General features: G+C 41.9%; 1 protein-coding gene and 1 long non-coding RNA gene across 3 annotated transcripts in view; one reads left to right on the top strand and one right to left on the bottom strand.

Annotated features, from left to right (window-relative positions):
- LOC101465901 (neuropilin-1a) overlaps positions 1–19,691 on the bottom strand; it is a 104,393-nt gene that overhangs the window by 4,901 nt on the left and 79,801 nt on the right. For both annotated transcript variants that reach the window (XM_076876301.1, XM_004565545.5), the window contains exons 9-16: positions 18,836–19,011; positions 18,165–18,320; positions 14,231–14,375; positions 6,807–6,980; positions 6,227–6,268; positions 3,322–3,459; positions 994–1,295; positions 511–607 (exon numbers count right to left, since the gene is read on the bottom strand). In XM_076876301.1, the coding sequence (XP_076732416.1) occupies positions 511–607; positions 994–1,295; positions 3,322–3,459; positions 6,227–6,268; positions 6,807–6,980; positions 14,231–14,375; positions 18,165–18,320; positions 18,836–19,011 (1,230 nt within the window). The remainder of the gene's footprint in view (positions 1–510; positions 608–993; positions 1,296–3,321; positions 3,460–6,226; positions 6,269–6,806; positions 6,981–14,230; positions 14,376–18,164; positions 18,321–18,835; positions 19,012–19,691) is intronic.
- Positions 15,663–17,023, top strand: LOC143413379 (uncharacterized). Its single transcript, XR_013094005.1, has 3 exons — positions 15,663–15,681; positions 15,837–16,029; positions 16,374–17,023. It is a non-coding gene; the product is annotated as an uncharacterized LOC143413379 (long non-coding RNA).

Genomic DNA, 19,691 nt, shown 5'->3' with positions numbered 1-19,691 from the left:
AGGCCTACCAGATGCTGGCATTTCATATCTTTCTTTCTACACATTTTGGATGATGTCCCAGACAAAAATAAGAATATTAGACAAAAAATAACCAAAGTTGAGCTAATATTTAAAGCGCTGATTCGTTCCATTTCTTGCATTTATTGGAACAAGATATGTGTTAGGGTAGGTAATTTTTCCACCAACAGCGGTTCTTCTTTCACTGTAGTTGTTGAAAAAGGAGAAAAGGACTTTTCCTGCTAAATAAAGAGCAGAGTTTTTTTCATCTTGGTGCTTTTAAACAGGCCACGAGGGATGGATCTGACTAAAAAAACCAAGGGATACTGCACATTCACACGGTAGTGACATTCCACTTTTTTTGGCTTAACTAAAATATTTACTCTTAAATTCTGATCACATATTTAACTGGGCCGATCCCACACCTCAACCATAGCTACACTGGCCTCGCACAGAAAAAGCGAAGCACAAAACAGCAATGATGACGATGTTACGTAACATTGAAATACACACCTTTGCAGTCCTCAGCTCTGACTCCATCCATGATCTGGATGTTGTCCACAGCTATGTAGCCTAAGCTGCGTCGGTCTGCGATGCCTTCCACCACCACCTGCAAAAAACCACACAAAGTCTTTCACATGCATTTTCTCATACAGGACAACAAAAAGAGAAGGTTAATCATCCAGAAACTTTGCTGTACATAAGTAATTTTTTTTTATTTTTGTTGGCTAAATTGTTAAGGTGCAAACTGTAATCCCAACATCCAGAGTTTATTCTTTTGTTCCAAATCATACCTTTCTTTCTCTGCCCTTAACATACTTTCTGTTTGCACATAATGAAGGCAAAAATAACCCCGAAAATCCATCCTAATGGTGAGCCTATAAGGAAAGAATGTTCTGACTCAGGACTGACTTGTCTTATAGTTATCAGTAGTAGTGAATTTACAATCTCTCCCTGCTGTCATTTTAAGAGTCATTACATCCAGATTTATATTACCTGATAGGGGATGCTTGAGTGTGGCAGTATAACTCGTCCCTCCCTCCACCGACTGCCCTGATGGCCACTGAGCGTCCACAGGATCTGCCCCTCCTCTGTCTCCTTCCTGTGTTTGATGTGAAGCGCTCCTGCGTGTTCACCAACCATGTGATACCAGAACGCCATGCACAGGTCAGAGTCTGGAGAGGTGATGGGCAGGCTGGCCAACCTTGCCACCTTCTCTTCTTTGTCCTCATCTTCACCAGTTTTACTCGGTGTGTCCGAGTCAGTCAGCTGCACGTAAATGAAGTTTCCAGGTTGGCCTGCAGGGGGCAGCAGAAGACAAGGTAAGAGGTGATTGTGACATTAGAGGACTCCTGAAAGCTTTTCCAATGCGTTACTGCTGATATTATTCTTTTAAATACATCCCTGAATGTAAATATGCTGATATCTATACATCTTTAATGAATACACGCCTTAATATGACTGAGCGCAAACATCAGCGTGACAATAAAGGACTCATAAATCTCCCAAGCCTTCATTACAGTACATTCATTTGACTGCATTCAGCTGATTACCTTCCTTGTGGTTTGTCTAAACATTTAACTGTCTTTTCATAAAGTGAGTACTTGATAATGTCTGCGATACTGCTTAGCATCAAGCTTTCGAAACCCCCACACACATCAGATTCAAGGACCTCACAAGGTTTTCTCGTGAAAACAAAGGGCTCTCGCTTCAGGAGAAAAATCTGACTTGACATCACAAAATACTCATTTTTTATTAGTGATCTGGTTAAGTCAAGAAATCAAGGTGAAATCATTCATTTTAGAGCTGCTGCTACTGCTGCTCCCGTCTCCACAGAAACATCCATCACATCCATCAAGCTTGAATGGAGAGAAGGACAGAGAGCCGAGGCATGTTGATGAATTTCAGTGCTATATGTCTTTTAAAAGTCAAGGATTTCAAGGCTGTTCGTTCCTTCTTCAAATTGTATTACAGCACATAACATTAAAATACGCCCATACAAACATATGTTTTGTTAGAAAAAGGCACAAGATGCAACTGCATCTTTTGTTCTTAAAAAACAAAGCAAAACAAAAATAAGTTGATTTAAATTCACGCCATCTCTTCTTATCTTTTTCAAACATGGCTACTATTTTTGGGTTTCTTCCACTGTCTCATAACAGCAACCTTTCAACTTGAAGATAATTTTTTTTGAAGAGGAAGAAGCTGCAGGCAAACATTCTGGTGAGTAGGGCCGGGTAGTAAGCAACGATTTTGTTGGTGCAGCCAGAATACTCTCCCTGTGTGAATGCACACGATGACATGCACAACAATTTGGACCATTTTTGACAACTCTTCTCCATCAAACCCATCAGGAAGCTACAGCAGAACAGCATGCTTCTGATTCTGCTTATGATTAGATCCCCTGCTTTCAGCTGTGAACACTCTGGACTGTTCCATTGTAAAACCCGGTGAGAGATGCTGCTCTCATCAGGAAAAGATCCTTATTGGGAAGGTTGGGTCAGTTCAGATCCAGAAAATGTTTGCCGGCTGTGCTCCATGATGAGTACAGTTTTGATATTTATGGATGGGTTACTGCCTCAAGTGGAGAAGTTCAAGCATCTCAGCGTTTTGGAGGTGGGAGGTTGAGTTATTTTCCCGCCCACACCTGCGGCCAGAAGGTGCTGGTAGTGACCAAAAGAATAAGCTCTTGGATGCAAGCAGTGAAAGTGAGATTCCTTCTGAGGGTGTGTGGTCACAACCTTGGGATAACGGTCATTTGGTCAGTTGTTTGCGCTTCGCAAGGTGACCAAAAGAAAGAAGTTTGGGCATCTCTGCCTAGACTTCTGCCAGATACACTTTACAGGATGGACAGATGGACCTCTTACAGTAATTATTACCCAAATATGTCCTTTCGGACCTTACAGGGACTTAACATTGTGGCATGAGTGAGTGGCTTGAGCCTTTTCATGTGTATAACAGCTCATAGAGCATCAGGCCTACTTAGCTTTGTGATATATTTCCATATTCACAAAGTTTTTGTCCTTCAAAGTAAGAACAAGGTTGGGTGTCCAGTGGGAATTTCTTTTTACATCATAGGCATGTTTTTCCTCATTTCTTTAAACAGAAAAAAGGCAGAGTTGTGAATTTACAGCAGCACGGGGACTGTATAGTGTTATTTAAAGCTTTGTTGAAAATATTCCCATTTCTAGCACAAGAGGTTTCAACAGACTTTTCAGCAGATGCATAGTAACATCGAGAGCTACGGAGCACTCTCCCAAAGCATCTGTCGAGTGCCACTAGTTCAAAGAAAGAGAAAAAAAAAAGTCAGCACTCATCACCTACCCATGTGGTCAAGGGGTGGTCCTCTGTGGACAGCGGGAGCCCCGTTGGCCTGGATGATCCACTCAGCTCCCGTACCGGTCTCTCTGGTCCAGCCGCAGAACGACGAGAAGTCAAAGTTACAGGCGAACCACAAGTAAGCTGTAGCAAAGAGACACAAAAACACTCCTAAGAATCTCATACCTACAAAATATAACTGAAAATTTTCCCTGTAATCAATAATCAGCTATTAGTAAGCACAGTTGTTGTGAGTTCAGTCCTAGTTTTGGAAGGTTCTCTATTCAATTGAATTGAATTCAATTTTATTTATATAGCGCCAAATTACAACAGCAGTCCTTCAATCTAAGGCAATATATATTGTAAGGTAGACCCTACAATAATACATACAGAGAAAAAACCCAACAATCATATGACCCCCTATGAGCAAGCACTTTGGCGACAGTGGGAAGGAAAAACTCCCTTTTAACAGGAAGAAACCTCCAGCAGAACCAGGCTCAGGGAGGGGCGCCTCTAAGACGCGTGTCTTAACTATATTTATTCCTATCTTTGCTGGTACATCAAGCACTTTAAAGACAACCTTAAGGAAACAGTAGCCCTTCATTTGAATCCCAAATGCTGAAGTAAACAGCTCCTATCTGCTCCTGTAAACCCTTCCTGAGAACTGAATCAAGTCCCTGAAAAGCTGCTATGCTATGTGACAAACTGCTTAGGTTTTTAAGTGAAGAGGCGTACAGCTACGATCTGGTGCTGTGTTCACTGACCAATCAGTGTCATTCAGGAGGAGGTAAGGGGAGATGGCCTGAAAAAAAGGACAGCAAGTCTCGTAGCATTCCTATCAGGAAGCTGTTCCTGCTGTCATGTGCTCTCCGAGTATAAATTGTGCAGCCTACAAAAGGCTTGTGCAGATGGGGTGAGACAAACAGAGAGACCGTTGTGACTGTATGTACAATGTGCAGCGCTGGAGGGCATTTTCCTCCACATCCTCAGCAAGATGTCAGCCCTGATAGAAAACAGTATCAAGCACGTCCATATGTTTGGGATCAGCACTTTAGGAGAGAGAAACCGAAGAGTGGAGGGACCACGGAGCAGGGCGCGGTGCCACCAACATCAACGGATGTGGCCCCCTTAAAAACCCAAACAGAAAAAACCCTCCCTTTTTCCTCTGCCTCTGCCAGCAGTTGACGGGCGGTATCGGTTCACCGCAGCATCCAAATAAATGCAAAAATCTCTCAACAGTGGACATGTTTCTGAGAGGCTAATAGGATGCAGAGATGACCGTGGAGCTACACAGTAATACCCACCTTACCCACCCACCCACCATCCAGCAACCCCAAGCTGTCTTCACGCGATGCTTCAGCTCAGCTAATTGAGACCCAAGAGGCCTTTATTCTTCCTCCGCTGCTCTCACTTCACCTCCCTCTGTTCCTCTCTTTTACCTGCACTCTCCCTTTCTCTTTTTGCCTCTTTATCCTCCTCACCCAGCCTCCCCCCCCCCCCGCTTTATTTCTTTTCCCCCCCTGTCAGAGCTGCCATTTTTTTTAACCTTTCTGCCTATTCATTCCTCTTCTTCTCAGCCTGTTTGCTCAAAATGAGTTGCATTCAGTGTACTCACAAGGGAGGGTGAACTGTGATGTGGTGCTAAAATGTTCACCCAGAAAAGAAAGCCATAAATGACCAAAACAGAGCGCTGCAGTTGGCTTTAAATGCATGTGCGGAATCACAACATCAATGTTTCTCGTTCCATTAACACCTGCAGTTTTTTCACACTATCTCACGAGTCTAATGCCACTCTCTTTTCTGCTGTTGTTTCCACATCTGTAAAGTGCAGTTTTATAGATGAATGATCATGAGTTTCAACCTCAGACACTCTTAGAAAGTTTTAAGTTGTTTCTTTATAACAAAACGCTATTTAAACATTTCCAGTGGGGTTTAAGAGAAATCTGCAGGGAAAGGAACATGAAAAAATATCTTGACTTTTTTTTCCTATTTTCTTTCCTTCTTTCCTTTCCTCTATCCTTCCCCTTGCTGTTGAAACCTGTAGAAACCTTTTCATCGATGTAAGAAGATTTAACCCAGAGAAATATATAGCGATGGCACCTCAAGAATCAGACTATAGAAATTTACTAGCAAATCCAGTACCAGTAAAAGTAGTGGATGCCCCACCCATATGTCCAGGATAACTTAAAATGTTCAATTCTTGAGTTTTAACTATTTCTTTTATGATTTTTCAATATATTTATTCATTTTTTGTGCATAGCACTTCATGAAAACTTTGATTAAACAGATTTTTTGTGTTACATTTAAAAACTGAGCATAGAGACAAGCTACAAATACAAGCTCAGCTGGTATCAGCTGATAGCCTTCCAATTGCATCTAGCTGGCAGATGTGGCGCAGCATTTAAGCTTGCCTACAGGTGTTGTGCATCTTCAAGCCTCCGCGATCTGTGCTGTGCAAATTACTACACAGGGAAATAATCGTCTTTTGACTACAGCTGGTCTGGCGTCAAAGATGAAAAACACTGACGAAAAAAAAAGTCTTTGCTCTCTCTTTCACTCTCTTCCTCTCTCTCTCTCTGTAAATATATAACCTAATAGCACGTGTGTCTGTTCTGTCTCTCTCTGTAGTCCGCTAGTGCCAGGGTTCAGCAGTGTCAGGTTCATTTGTGAAGTGGGGCCATGAAAAAGCTATTAACTCTAATGGAGGTCAGCTTCACTGTTCTTCGCGACCGTGGTCAGTACCGTTGGTGACACTGAATAATGGGTCCATTGGCTGAATTAATGCACCGATCTGGCAAAACCCGAGCAGCGCTTTCACATCTACAGCTGCCTGTAAAATGGTTTAACTTTGCTTTAAATGAAACACATTGTACGGGGAAACATGGGAGCAGATTGGGGCGGAAATGCTCACCTGGCATGAACTCCATAATGGGGTTGGTGGACGTGGTGCCTCCTGCGAAAGACAGATGGGGCAGTCAGTTTGGGGTCAAAGGTCAGAGAGGGATTTCTCACCCACACAGATGCCAGCACAAACACAACATACCTGCTTTTATGAAAAACTAGTACCAGGCATTCAAGCCAAACATTTTAACTTTAAGGTTTTAGATTTTTTCTTTAGCTTTTTAAATCCTAGAAAAGAGGCCTAATGCTTAACGTGGCTGTAAATAAAAGAGAGGATAAAGGAGAATCGGAAACAAGGATAGTCAGACAGCACTAAAGAAAAGCTAATAAATAAATAAAGCTGAACAGAAAAAGACCAATTCAGTCAAAACTGTAGCAGCTAGTGAGAAGATAAGGGAGAATTTCTCATGATCCAATTCCAACTGGGCTTCATTAAAGCAGAAATTAAATCAATAACATTTAAAGGAAGAAAGAAGAAAGGCTTTTATTCCCGCGTTCAATCCTTTTAGCTTTTATTGCTTTGCATTTTAATTTGGCGAGCTCACCGAGACGGAGAGCGAACTAAAAGGAACCGAGTTTCCGTGGTTTACCTTCGTCGTATTCGGGGGTCTCGGTTTCAGTGATGCAGTCCAGCCGTCCATCTTCACACTCTATAACTGCTGTAGTGCCGGGGTTGGTGATCGGTGCTGTGGTGGTCGCACCAAATGTGGTCATGGGAGGCGTAGATGCGAGTGGGGTGGTGGGAAGTGCTGTAGTTGTTATTTCTGTGGATGAAGATGAAGAGACAGGAAGTGTGAGTGACTAGAATGGATTAAAAAAAGGAGATGAAAGAGTGTCAAGAACTGACCCCACCTCTCGCCCTATCAGTGCCCTTCATGCACGTTTAAATGCAGTTTGAGTGTCAAAGGGATATAGCCTGTTTGGCTCAGTAATCGCTAGGGTGATCTCATATGAGGCACAACTATACTAGTTTCATTTTTTAAGTACTAAGACACCTCCAAAGTTGTGTCGTCACAGGCGACTGAGGCCCAGGAGGTGGGGGGCTCATCTACCAATCATAAGTGCTTCTCCAGTGTCCACATGTGTGGACATTGAAGAAGCCCTTGGGCATCCAACAAATGTGAGGATGCTAGTTATTAAAAAGCACTAAAAAAAGAAGAAGTGTATGACTGTGTGTGTGAATGAGTGAATGTAGCTTAAGTAGAAAAGTGCTACATAAGCACCAATCCAAAGCTGAAACCAAAGCCAAAATAATTCACTGATTTCTCAAAGCTAATTAAAAGCTAGCAATTTTTCTTTGACAGCGAACTCATCATCTACTGGGCAGAGAAAAAAAGTCTTAAAACACTCAGTGAATAATGATCGGCCTTTAGTGATTCGTTAACTGCTAAAGACATACTGAGACCAAAAATATTTTGCCGCTGTCTTACAGTTCTTTCCTTGGGTTTCTGCTTGATAATTACACAAAGCGCTGATGGAAAGAAGCAAAACTAAAACAGTTTGGTTCCAGTCTGAGTCCCTCTCATTTACTGGAGCCAAACTCGAAGGATGCAGGACCGATCATCGGTGACAGACTTATGAGTCCCCCTGGAGTTGTGGGTTCCTGAGCATTTGCTTAGTTTGCTCTGTTTGTAATCCTGCCTTAGATGCAGTTTACAATTCACGTATATTCTAGTGTACAAATCAAAGAGCGTTATAGTCTGAAAATCTAACTTAATAGCTGTAATATGAAAGCTGCTTGAACTTGTTTTAAAATGGAGGAAAACTACTGGGGCTGAATTAGTGTCTGAGAAACACTGCTGACAAAGATGCCAAAGAAAAACAAAACTTAACTTTTATTTGGTAACTAACAAGTAAGAGGACCCAATCACCTCCTACTGCGGAGACAGGCGTTCTCAGTGGGATGCCACTGTGTCTCGGTCTTGTCAGATACCCACTGGGGGAAAACTGTTAAAAACCTGTTGCTTTTTCATCTGCTATCAGTCTAATTAAGTTGATTTTCACAGTTTTGCGATCGTGGTGGAAACGCAAACAGGAATGGGCACAAAGGACTTTTTGATTTTCTGATTTATTTCACGGTGCTTCTTAAAAAATGAAGATTAAAAATAACATGGAGCTGGGCAGATCGCGTCTACTCTGCAGACAGATTTACAAAGAAGAAAAGTAGCTACATGCATTAAAAGCTTTTGACAATATAGTCGGTCTAATTAACTTTAATGTCATTTTTTGCAGTGAGCTCGAAAAAGAAAATGACTGAAAAGAAAGTTTCAGAGGATTTTTGGTCTAGAAAGGAGAATACTTAGGAGAAACTAACACATTTTGTCTCTTTTATATGAGAATTCAGAGTCATTATAGCGGACCTATTACGCTTTTCCATATATACTGTTACAAATGGTGTTCCTCCTATTAAACATGACAAAACATAAAAGTAATCCCTGTGAGTCTAATGCTCAGGCCTCAGACTGCTTTCAATGCCGGGTTGCAGACAGTATTTTTTCTTTTATGTTTGCTCTGTCTGTTGCCGGGCGTGTGGCAGGCAGGGAGTGGACCCAGAATGCAGGACTCAGCATACAGATGTAAAACTCCAAATCATAAAATTATTGCTGGTAATCAAGAAACAAAAACCTGAAAGACCTGAAAGAGTTTCCGAAAACATTAGAGCACTTATGCAAATATGTGATGTCTTGATAAATCGAGCAGATATTAGAAGTTTACACAGCACCAGTCTCGCATGAAAATATCTTAAAAGTTTATTTTGTGACCCAGAACTCTGTGTTCCTCCGCCACTGCCTCGTTTGAGTTTTGGACAAAATGGATTCTGGGATATTGCATTTCGTCATTTCGAGCTGATTGGAGACCAAAACAGCCAATCAGATTTTTTTGCATCCAAGTCTGTGATTGGCTGGTTTTGTGGCACAAATGTAACGGTGTACAGAAAGAGTTGAGCGCGCACGGGCAGAAATGTTGAGAGCGCGAGCAACACATTGCGAGCGAGCGCAAATGCACTGAAATACATTTTTTGCATGCAGCAATGAATTTTGTTCACTCAAATTTAGCTTTTCTTCGCTCAAAATAAATTTCTCCTCAAAATGCAACACTTGCACCTGCAATTTTTTTTTTACGTGCGCTCAGAATAGTGGCACAAAAATAACGCCATAGGAATTGGGCAGAGTGAACACACCTGGGAACACAGCTGAATGGAATCCCACTGACCAGGGCAGTTTCAAAATAAAACAGGAAGTAACACACTGAGAGTCAGACTAAGACATGTGGACAAAAGATGAAGGAACTTGAGAGCACAGGAGACAGGACTGGGGAGACTGAAGGCAAACAAACACATAGACACTGAAGACCGACTGGAAGCAAAAAAGGGAACAAACAAACAAGAAACAAGAATTATTAATATAAATAGCAAAACTATGAATCATAAGTCCAAAATGCAGGGGCATAGACCCAATAACATACCAGGATGCTCTTAATATGGTCATTAACATGATCTTTAGTTTACCACGGGCCAGTCAGAAGAAAGTTGTCTTAAAGGGAGAGCGAAGAAAGCTAACACAGAGGATGAACTGAAGGGCTGCACCAACACCCAGCATAAGTTTAAATAAAGATGATTTTGACTTGTGAATCATGCAGAGCTACTCTAGTCGACTCTCCAGATGAAAATATGGAGTTAGAAATAAGCATAATAGGTTCCCCTTTAATGAAAAGTGATTTAAGGTTGGATACAGCGCTCTCATTAACTACAAAACTCAAGTGTCTTGATTTCTCGGAAGGTTGAGAGCTGGCACTTTTCCCCTCATCAAGTACCAGAGTAATAATGACAGAAACTCTTGTATCTTGTTAAATTCTACTCTGCAGTCAATGTGTGGTGATGTGTTTTTATGTAAATTAAACAAATTGAACTTGCATTAAGCGTATGCAGACTATGTGAAAACCACAGATGGTCTGCATATAATTAAACTTTGTAAGGAAACGTGTCTGCGACATTTCGAGTGGGATGGAGGTTTGCTCTTACAGCAGCGTGGATGTACGCGTCGAGCTGATTTAACTCGGAGCTCGAGGCAAAACATCTGATTAAGCTGCTGAAAGTGATCCGCAGGAATATCGTTGAGCTTGTTAGTTTCTCTTCGCTTGTGTTTGTCTGGGCTCGAGTTGGCATCTTGATGTTCTCGTGAAAAGAGAGGGAGACTCATTAATGAAGCGCGGCTCTCGGTCTAATTAACAAAAACCTGTTTTCAGTTATAAATGAACTGCTAGTTGATGCTTGGTATATCCGACACCGTACATTTCTAAAGCTTTCGACAATAGCTTTAGCACATTTTATTTATTTAATAGCACAAATTTTGCTTGTTTAGCCCTTTAAGGACCACTTGAGGTCATTATGCACATTTATGAAGCACCAAACTGCCTCAGCGAGCTTCTCTGTTCCTACAAGAAAGCTGTGATTTGGATAATTGGATATGACTGTGAATGTCTATGTACCACGTTTTTATATGTATCCACATGGTTTGCATGTATTTTATTAAGTATGTGTGCACGTGCTGCAAGCAGTGGGATTAAAGTGTCTGTGTCATGTCTCCTGCTGCAGTGTGTATTGCAGTGACCCCCCTTTAACTAAAAATACACTAAAGTATCAGTTTAACTTAATAATGCCACACCATCATCCACCACATACTGTACACAGTGTTGTTTAAAAACACATGTAAAAATGTGTGGATTGTTTTGTGCGATTATCTCCCAGCAAAGTCTACATAAGTGGAGGAGTGACAAATTAAAGGAAAAAGTGAAAATCAATTTTGTGGAACTCGAACTTGGGGAGGACATCAGACTGTTTCGTGATGCTGCAGTCTATGTTTGTTTCCCTGCTACGCTCTCGTTGTTGCAGTCACGATAACAGCTGGAGGAAGCATCTCAGAAACAAGACAAATTCTGTTTTGCATCTACTCTGTTCAAGTTTGTTTGGCTTTTTTTTCCCTACAAGTACATCGAGTTCATCCGCATCATTTCACGCTGTATTCCAATTGGTTGGTTCATAAATGTGAGCTTCAGCAGCAGTTATTTTGGCAGATGAGCGTCCTAATTTAATTTACTTTGGCTGCAAAACTGTTGCCTTTCTCACTGAGTGACCTCTGCTTTTAAGGAGTGACCAAGACTGTGTCTTTCATTGATAAAAGAAATCCGTCCATCGACCCATCCTACCTCTCCAACCTGATAATCGACATGCTTGTGTGACTTGCCACACAGACTTTTGATTTTTCAGTCAATATGAACCCAAAATGAGTAACTAACCCCTAAAACTCATCAGGAAGGTGTTTACAGAGGTCCAGACAGAAAGCTGTTTTCTCATACACCTCAATAGGACTGGAAGTCCTTTTCCAACCACAGGTATCGCCCTCTCATGGCCATCAGACAAAATGCAGGTTTGAGGCACTTTCACACTGGCTTCAGGTGTTTAGACTTGTTAAGATCTGGTGACTCCAAAGATTGAAGATGATTTACATCACTGCTGCACTCCCAAAACTGCTCAGTGACGGTTTATTTCTTATTAAGGTGGGCACTGCCATCTTCCACTCCCACTCAGAACAACTTAAAAAAGAAACCCAAACCGATTTGCTGTGATTTTCCCGGCCAAAAAAACAAGTGCACCCTAACAATGCCAGTAAAATGCCCCCAGAGTGGAACAGAAGGAACTTAGCCCCTTGCTGTAAGGGTCAAGGATTAATGCTTTTCCTTTAATATGACCCACATATGCCCACATGCAAACAGACCTACATGGTAGATCATTTGTCAAAAACAATGAGTCACAGTCCATCTGTAACATGAGTCACAAACTGTTGCATTCACAAGCATATCACTAGAGTATGTGTCAGCTGCGGATATTACTGTAGGTTGGACTCCGCACAAGAAAGTGTGTTTACTGTTTTCATCTAGGGAAGAGTAGGATGTTTGTTTTGCATATGAGCTGCTTACTTTTACTGGATTTTAGTTGAGGAGCAGTATTAAAGTTAATGGTTTGCACAATTAGGTGTGCAGGTACTGTCGCTGTCTCCGAGCTGCTTCCCTGTTGACTGGGAAACATTTTTCTTTGAAGGGAACGTGAATACAAAGAAAAAACAATTAGCTGTTGAGAGATTTTAAGGTTTTCAAAAATTCAGTTTAACATGGTTGATTTAATTGAGTTGACAGATGTAAGATGCCCCGCGTACTTCTCTCATCTCTTTGTCTTCTCCGTCCTTTAATCAGTCTTCTCCTCTCTCGGGCTCTCACGCGCAGTCCTGCGTGGTTTTGCTGATTCTTATCATTCTCCCTACAGTGCAACCAGATACTCCATCAGAGAGCCTGCTTCCTCCCTTCATCTGTTCCTTCCTCACCTACTGTGAGAGGTCAAACCCTTCCTCCCTCTCTTCCTCTCCCTTTTTCTCCCACACACCCGTCAAGCTCTGACCACTGCAACAGCAGAGATAGTACCCTGCCACGGCATGCGTCAGCCTTTTCATGTGCTCACACTCTCTTTCTGCCTCTCATTACACCAACCAGCGTGAAGTGTAAGCAGTTTACTGTTTAACGGCTGACTGAGGCCAAATACTGTTTGCATGTCGAACATTTTCAAAGATTTCATTAGCGTTTGCCTGAGTCACTGTTATAAATTATCCTTATTTATCTTATCCTGGGCTTTTGTGCGTGCCTTCAGTCTGAAACGAGCTGCTTTAGCTCCCTTTCCCTCTTTCTGAGGAAGCTTTCTTCTGATTGGCTGCCCCTCGCAAACAAAAAGATTCGACAAGCAGTTTGAGTGAGGTATCTGTCGCTAAAATAACCATATACATCTTTACATTGTTACCATCTGTTAGCCAATGAGCGTGCGGTTTCATACCACAGGTAATCCTCAATTTTGAAACACAGTATGGCCAAGATTTGCCACACAGACTTTATTTTTCAGTCAATATGACCCAAAATGAGCAACTAAGCCCAAAAACTAATCAGGAAGGTGTTTACAGAGGTCCAGACAGAAAGCTGTTTTCTCATACACCTCTATCAGACTTGAAGTGTTTTTCCAACCACAGGTAATGCCCTCTGGTGGCCGTCAGGCAAAATGCAGGTTTGAGGCACTTTCACACTGGCTTAATTTTTTCAACCTTTTCCGTCTATGGTGACAAAATCATGCTTGAAATCAAGTGTTTAAAGCTTTTGACTCACATGGATTGCTGTAATGTAATCTAAGGCAAATGGTTTTCAAGAGTCATGTGCGATTTAAAAGAAGCAAAAACTGCAGATCAATAGATTTAGAACTGCCGCAGCACGTCACCTGCTCTCTCTCTTAAAGAGGCTGAAGAAAAAAAAGGATTCGAGTAATGTTTTTAACGGTGAACTTCATTTGAGGAAAAAACCAAGCAAACTTTAAATATACCTGCTGTTTTTATGTTTGCCTGCTTTATTTCATTTAACACCTTAAAGTAAACTGAATAACAGAAAATGTGAGAGAACGATGCACAACAACAGAGGCGTAAAGTTTGAGCTTTCTTGTTAGTACGATGTTTTAAACATGAGATAAAACATGCGGCCTAGAGATGTAGTCTGAATGTTTGTGAGTGTGATGACTGAGATCTAAGACTCAGCCCAGATACAAAACATTTACTGTGCGTGTGTCCCATTGTGCCTCACTGTGGGTTTTTTGTTTCCTTCTGTCAACAACCCCAACGGTAAATTCCGTCTTCCTGCAACGAGTTTCTTTGCAGTTTCTGGAATTCACCTTCTTTTTTCTGCATGCTATTTGCTATGGTTTATGAAAGCTCAGTGCCACTTTCAAGCAAGACCAAGCCTGCCAAAGGCAGAAACCACAGGAGTGTGTAATATCAGGATATTAAACTGCAACATGCTGTTAAGTTTTCCAGTGTAATCTGATCCAGTTCAAACTTGCTCCACATCACAGGCTTAATGCCATTCTTTATATCTTTGTGGCATACTGCAGAACGACGGACTGATAGATCTGTTTGTGGTAAAAGGGACTCACCCTCCAGTTCGCAGCCCAGCAGCTCTAAACGGAGGCCCACGCCCTCGTTGGTGGCTCTCTCCGGATAGATCCTGATCAAGCGGGTAATAAGTGGACCTATGGATCTTAGCTCCGGGGTGTCATGGTTCTGATTCCCCAAAAATACCTGAAGAAATAAAGGTATTGCACAGATTTAGGCCTTTACATATAAACAAGGGATGTGATTATGAAATGAATGCGATACAGCTGATAAATATCGACCACTGACAGCGGTAAACATCATCTGATCTGCAGCCCTACATAAGCTGATATAGATTTTTGGTGGATATATGTTTGTATCCCTGAATCAAATGACCATAAAGTTGGAAAGGATGCTTTCTGATCTAACTTGTGCAGCTTTATAGTTAAGTCGTTCATAATTTTACCTGTAATTATCACCAGTGTATAGAGTCTAAGGATCTTTCTGATATGAGATGCATGAAATTGCATCAAAGAAGTAAACGTATGAAACTGGTATGAAAGCTCTGTCATTTACAGAGGAAGGTACCAGTATAACTAATACTACCAAGCTATTCTGAACACTCTGCAGCACTCACTGCTGTAAAGCCCCATCCTCGGGGCTTTGATAAGAATAACAGAAAAAAACAGCGTGTGCTGTCTCTGATCAGGCATTACTCTGTTTGACAAGGAGCTGAAACAAAATGAAAGGAGGAAATCAGATCCAGAGGCCATCCTTTCATATTTTCAGCATGGAAGCAGCACAGATGAAAATGGTTACAGTCACACCGGGAACCAAGTGGCGGGACACCAAACACCAAACGCACGCCTGCATGTCTGAAGCGCTGCGGTTTCCTCGTGCCTGATTTATTACAGGCTGCAGAGTGGCAGTATAGCTGGAATTATAATATGAAAAGTTTGTGTATGGACATAACTGTTACACTAAAGCTGTTCCATCTTTGCTAACACCTTAGCATGTTCTGGTATGTGCTGACTAAAAGTGGCCTTTCATAAGAAACTAAAGGCAAAACTGTTGCAGCTCTTAATGTCTACATGTGCAAATGCACAAATTGTTAGAGTTCCTGGGTCATCGGCCCAGTGTTTTGTGGTTTTGGTTCTTTGATTTTGTTTATTTCATTATATTATGGGTTATAGGTTTATTCTTAGTTTAGGTTTTCTATGTGGGTTTTGTTAGAGTTTTAGTGTTCTGGTTTTCTGTCTGTGATCCATAGTTGCTGTCTCCCCTGTCTGCTGTATCCCCGTGTCAAGTCTGCGTCTCTGTGTTATGTTTCCTGTTTTACTTTGAAGGTCCATGTCTTATGTTAATGTGTCTGGTTTTGCTTCCTTTGTCTCGTTAGGCCTGAGTTGCCCCAGCTGTGTTTCCCTCCTGTTTGCCATTCCCTGATTGCTCCCTCCGTGTATTTAAGCCCTGTGTTTCTCTGTGTCCATGTTGCGATCCACCCTCATCTTGCTGTGTAAGCTTATTTTGTATTCTCAGTTTTGTTACCCTTTTGAGTTCAGCATTCAAGCTGTTTTTTGAGTTCATGTCTGTCTCTGTAGTCTGCACTGTGGGTCCTTTTCCTGCCTGCACACAGCCGTTCCATAACACAAATGTTATGTTTGTCTGCAGGTACGCATAAAATCCAACATATATCTGATGAGTATACGAACCTGCTAGTTTTAAAAAAATTTCCTGTCAGAGAGGGTATCCTTATATGGTCATATCAGGCACAGAAGCCCCGCCCACATGCTGTTCAAACTTTCAGAGGGGCAGTCAATCAGCAGAAGAAGAAGAAAGGAGGAGGAGTTTAAAAAAGGACAAAGTAAGGGGCTGCACGCAGGGGAAATTCAAGAAGAATAAGGATTATTTTAAATTGAGAATCATGGAAAGATTTTCTGGTAAAGAATTAAAAAATGGATCTGGAAATTAGCTTCTGGTCCTCTTTAAAGAATAGTGCCACAATGGAAATTACAGTAGCCTTTTAGTTTCTTTAGACAACACTGTGGCACTTTTACACTCATAAAATGAGTGATTTGAATTTGCATGCTGGGAGGTTACACTGTTACCACTGTAATTGTAATCTTAAAATCCATTACAAATGTGGTTCCTGAAAGCTAATCATCCTTTACTTGTGTGTTGTTGTTGTTCTTGTTGTGCATCTTCCAGGACTTCTGTTTGTGATTAGACAGAATAAGCCACCTGCACATGTTATACAACTCTATATACGCTCATCTTTATGCACGAACATGCACTGTACGTACAGAGTACGTGCTTGTGCCCAGGCACCTTTAAACACACGTACCACTGAGCCTTCCTGCCTCGTCTTTTGAAGCGTTTTTTATAAAAAGCTACAGGAAACAGAGCGGAGAGGCTGACGGGAGCATCTAGATCTCCGTCTGCAGTAAATCAGCAGGAGTCTGATGGCCAGCTTCGCCCTCCGCCCTGCCATCTGGAAAACATAGAGGAGGATGTCGCACCAGCAGGGCCAGCCGAGGAGGGGAAGAAGGGTCTCGAGAGCAACGACATGCATTTCCTTTTTGCAGATTGGAATTACAGTTATGTTTACAGAGACAGAAAATTACACCAAAATCGTGACTTGTTATGTTTTCTGTCATCTAAAGGACAAAAAGAAAAAATCCCAGCAACGTGAAATATACTTAACAACTTAAAGTTACTTGTATATTAACGTTTTTATCGGCTTCAGTTCAGGACTACACCCTGCACTCTGTTCTAGAGCGATAAAACTTCATTTAGTTGCAGCAGTTTTGTGGTGTCATTAAGCCAAGAAAGTGCTAGAAAGCCGATCGATGAGGGAATCAGTAAGGTATGACCACTAATATTTTTGTAACACAGACGTATCGACACGTTTGATCAATACGCGTCTTAGAGGCTCTGGTGCAGAGAGAAGCGAGGGACCTCGGCACAAAGCTTGGGCGAATGTGAAAAATAAATAAATGCGTGGGTGGTCGAGCAGCAACTCCCGCCGCACTTTTTTTGTGTCACCGAATCCTGCTGTGATGATTTCACACCCCCCAATAATGCCGCTTCAGTTTTTTACCCACAGTTCTTCTTTCTTCTTCTAGCCTGCGTTTATTTAAAGTACACTAAAATGATTCGCTTCCATAAAAACACAGATTTCCTGGTGGAAGTTTTGTGGAGCTCTTCAGACAAAAGCATCCAACAAACACGGACCAGCAAACAGAGCTCACATGAAAAGCCGTCTATAATTTAGGTGATTAACATTTCATTCCAGGAGCGGCGCTGTGTCGTGCAGAGCGTCTGTCTGACGGCTTTCAGGAATTAAAGACGTCTGTAAGAAGATGTTTATTTCATGTCAACAACTTTTTTATCTGCTTTCCTTGTAATTCATCGCCTGCTTCACAATGCTGCCGAATGAGACACGGGGAGGAATAAAGAAAGAAGAGGAATAGAAGCCAAAAGAAAAAGTAAAACCACTTTCATCTGATGTGCACACGTGGTCCTTTCAGATAGCCTCGAGCACCACCTTCAGATGTGCTCATTTGAAGTCATATTAAGCACATTTAGTCACAGTCTTATGGTTCTGTGTTGTTTTTGAGTTTTGGATTCTCGTTTAATCGGATCGCTGTTTTGATTTAATTATTCCAGTCATGCTGAGCCTCAGTTCTTTTGATATTTTTGAATTTTTGTCCCTGTTTGGATTTAATTGTTGTTTTGGTGATGTGCAGTTTTAATTTTTAGCCTCTCGGGCAATTTCCTGACTGTGTTTCCTCATTTCTATGTTGGCCGTCATGTCTTTGGTCATTTTCTGTTTTACTCTGTCTTTGTGTGCGAACTAATTAATCTGCATCTCAAACAGATAAATAGATGTTGTTTTCAGCACTCACGTTACACAACCTGACCTTCTGGCTGCCAGGCACCGCAAACACAGACTAATAAAAAGTGACATTTTGCTGTTACATGTGTAAGTGAGCCAACCTTGACCCTGGTGGTGTTCTCCTCCTTCACCATGGTCCACTCCTCTCCATCCAGGCTGTGGCCCACCTTAAACTTCTTCATGAAGACGTTCCTGTCACGGTGTTTTCCTCCTTGGATCACCACACCGGTCACTGTCTTGTCCTGGCCCAGATCCACCTGTGAAGGAGCAAAATACTGTCTACACCTATGATCTGTGATAGATTATAAAAATGACAAAGACAAACTGTGGTTTCATTTAAAAAGAACTGGCTTGGATTGGTGCGGACAAGTGGTTTCCACTCTGGGGGCTGGGGTCTCTGCAGGTGGGAATCAGGATAATTTGAGAAATCTTAAGACTATTTAGATATTTGCTAGTCAAAATGTAGATATTTTTCTTGCCTGATGCTTCCCATCTGAGTGGGGAACAGGAAAAATAAACTGTATACTCTATTTTAAACAGTTTATAAAAGCACTCGTGGCCATATGAGTGAGCAGACACTGTCTTCATATCAAAGCATCACCAGCCAGAAACTTTGGGAAGCACTGTTTCAGTTAACAGTGCAGCAGTTAAGGATGTGCTTGTGGCTGCTGGATGGATAACTGAACTTTCTAACACTGTAAACAAATAAAACACACATGAGGTCATGATCTGCCTGTTTCATCTCTAAACTCAGCTGTGTTTGTGAACCCACCTGCAGCCACTCATTCTTGAAAGGCTGCTTTGTCGACTGTCCGGTCCAGCCCGACCTTCCCGTCAATAAACGCGCGTTCTCGGCCACCCAGCCCCGGTCAGCGTAGGACGAGGCACTGATCTGAGCATCTGAGATCTGGCCAGACACCATCCCCAACATCCCTGCACACGGGTAGTCTGTACAGCAGGAAAACGATGAGCAGACAGTGAACAGTGGGTAGGAAACTTTTGAAAGGCGTAAAGTACGATAAGAAATGCCACGGCCATCATTATCTTGTCACTGCTTAAGTCAGCGGTTTTAGTTGAGGCCCTCTGGGTGCTGGAGCAGTGTTTAAACGCTTTGGTAAAAATATCAAAGAGTCATCTTTAATCCCCAGCATGGGTTTGTTTGAATAAACGAGGAATTACTAAACTTTTAGTGTGTGTACGCTGCTGCTCTGTAGACGAAGCAGGGATTCAGTATCCTTTTTGCATAGCACCAAATCACAACAACAGTCGCCACAAGGGACAGTAAGGTGTTTGTGAGAAAACCTATCAGCAAGGACTTTGTGATGTTGGGAAGAAAAAACTAAATTTTAATAGGAAGAAATCTCCAGCAGAGATGATGGAGAAACAAGACGAAATAGAGGCGGATGGAGAGATAAGACAAAAATGCAGCAGTGGTGTATAAACAGGTGGGGAGTGAAAAGACGTGAGTGGAAAATAAGTGCTCAGTGCATCACTTGAAAGTCCTCCAGGAGCCTGAGCCTTTAGCAGTGGATATTCAGGGTCACCTGATCGAGCTCGAACTAAAAACTTTATCAAAAAGGAAAGCTGTGAGTTGAATCTTAAAGAGGGTGTCTGCCTCCCGAGTCGAG

This window comes from Maylandia zebra, linkage group LG18 (genome assembly GCF_041146795.1).
Source record: "Maylandia zebra isolate NMK-2024a linkage group LG18, Mzebra_GT3a, whole genome shotgun sequence".
NCBI lineage: Eukaryota > Metazoa > Chordata > Actinopteri > Cichliformes > Cichlidae > Maylandia > Maylandia zebra.
This window is presented reverse-complemented; position numbering and strand designations above follow the sequence as displayed.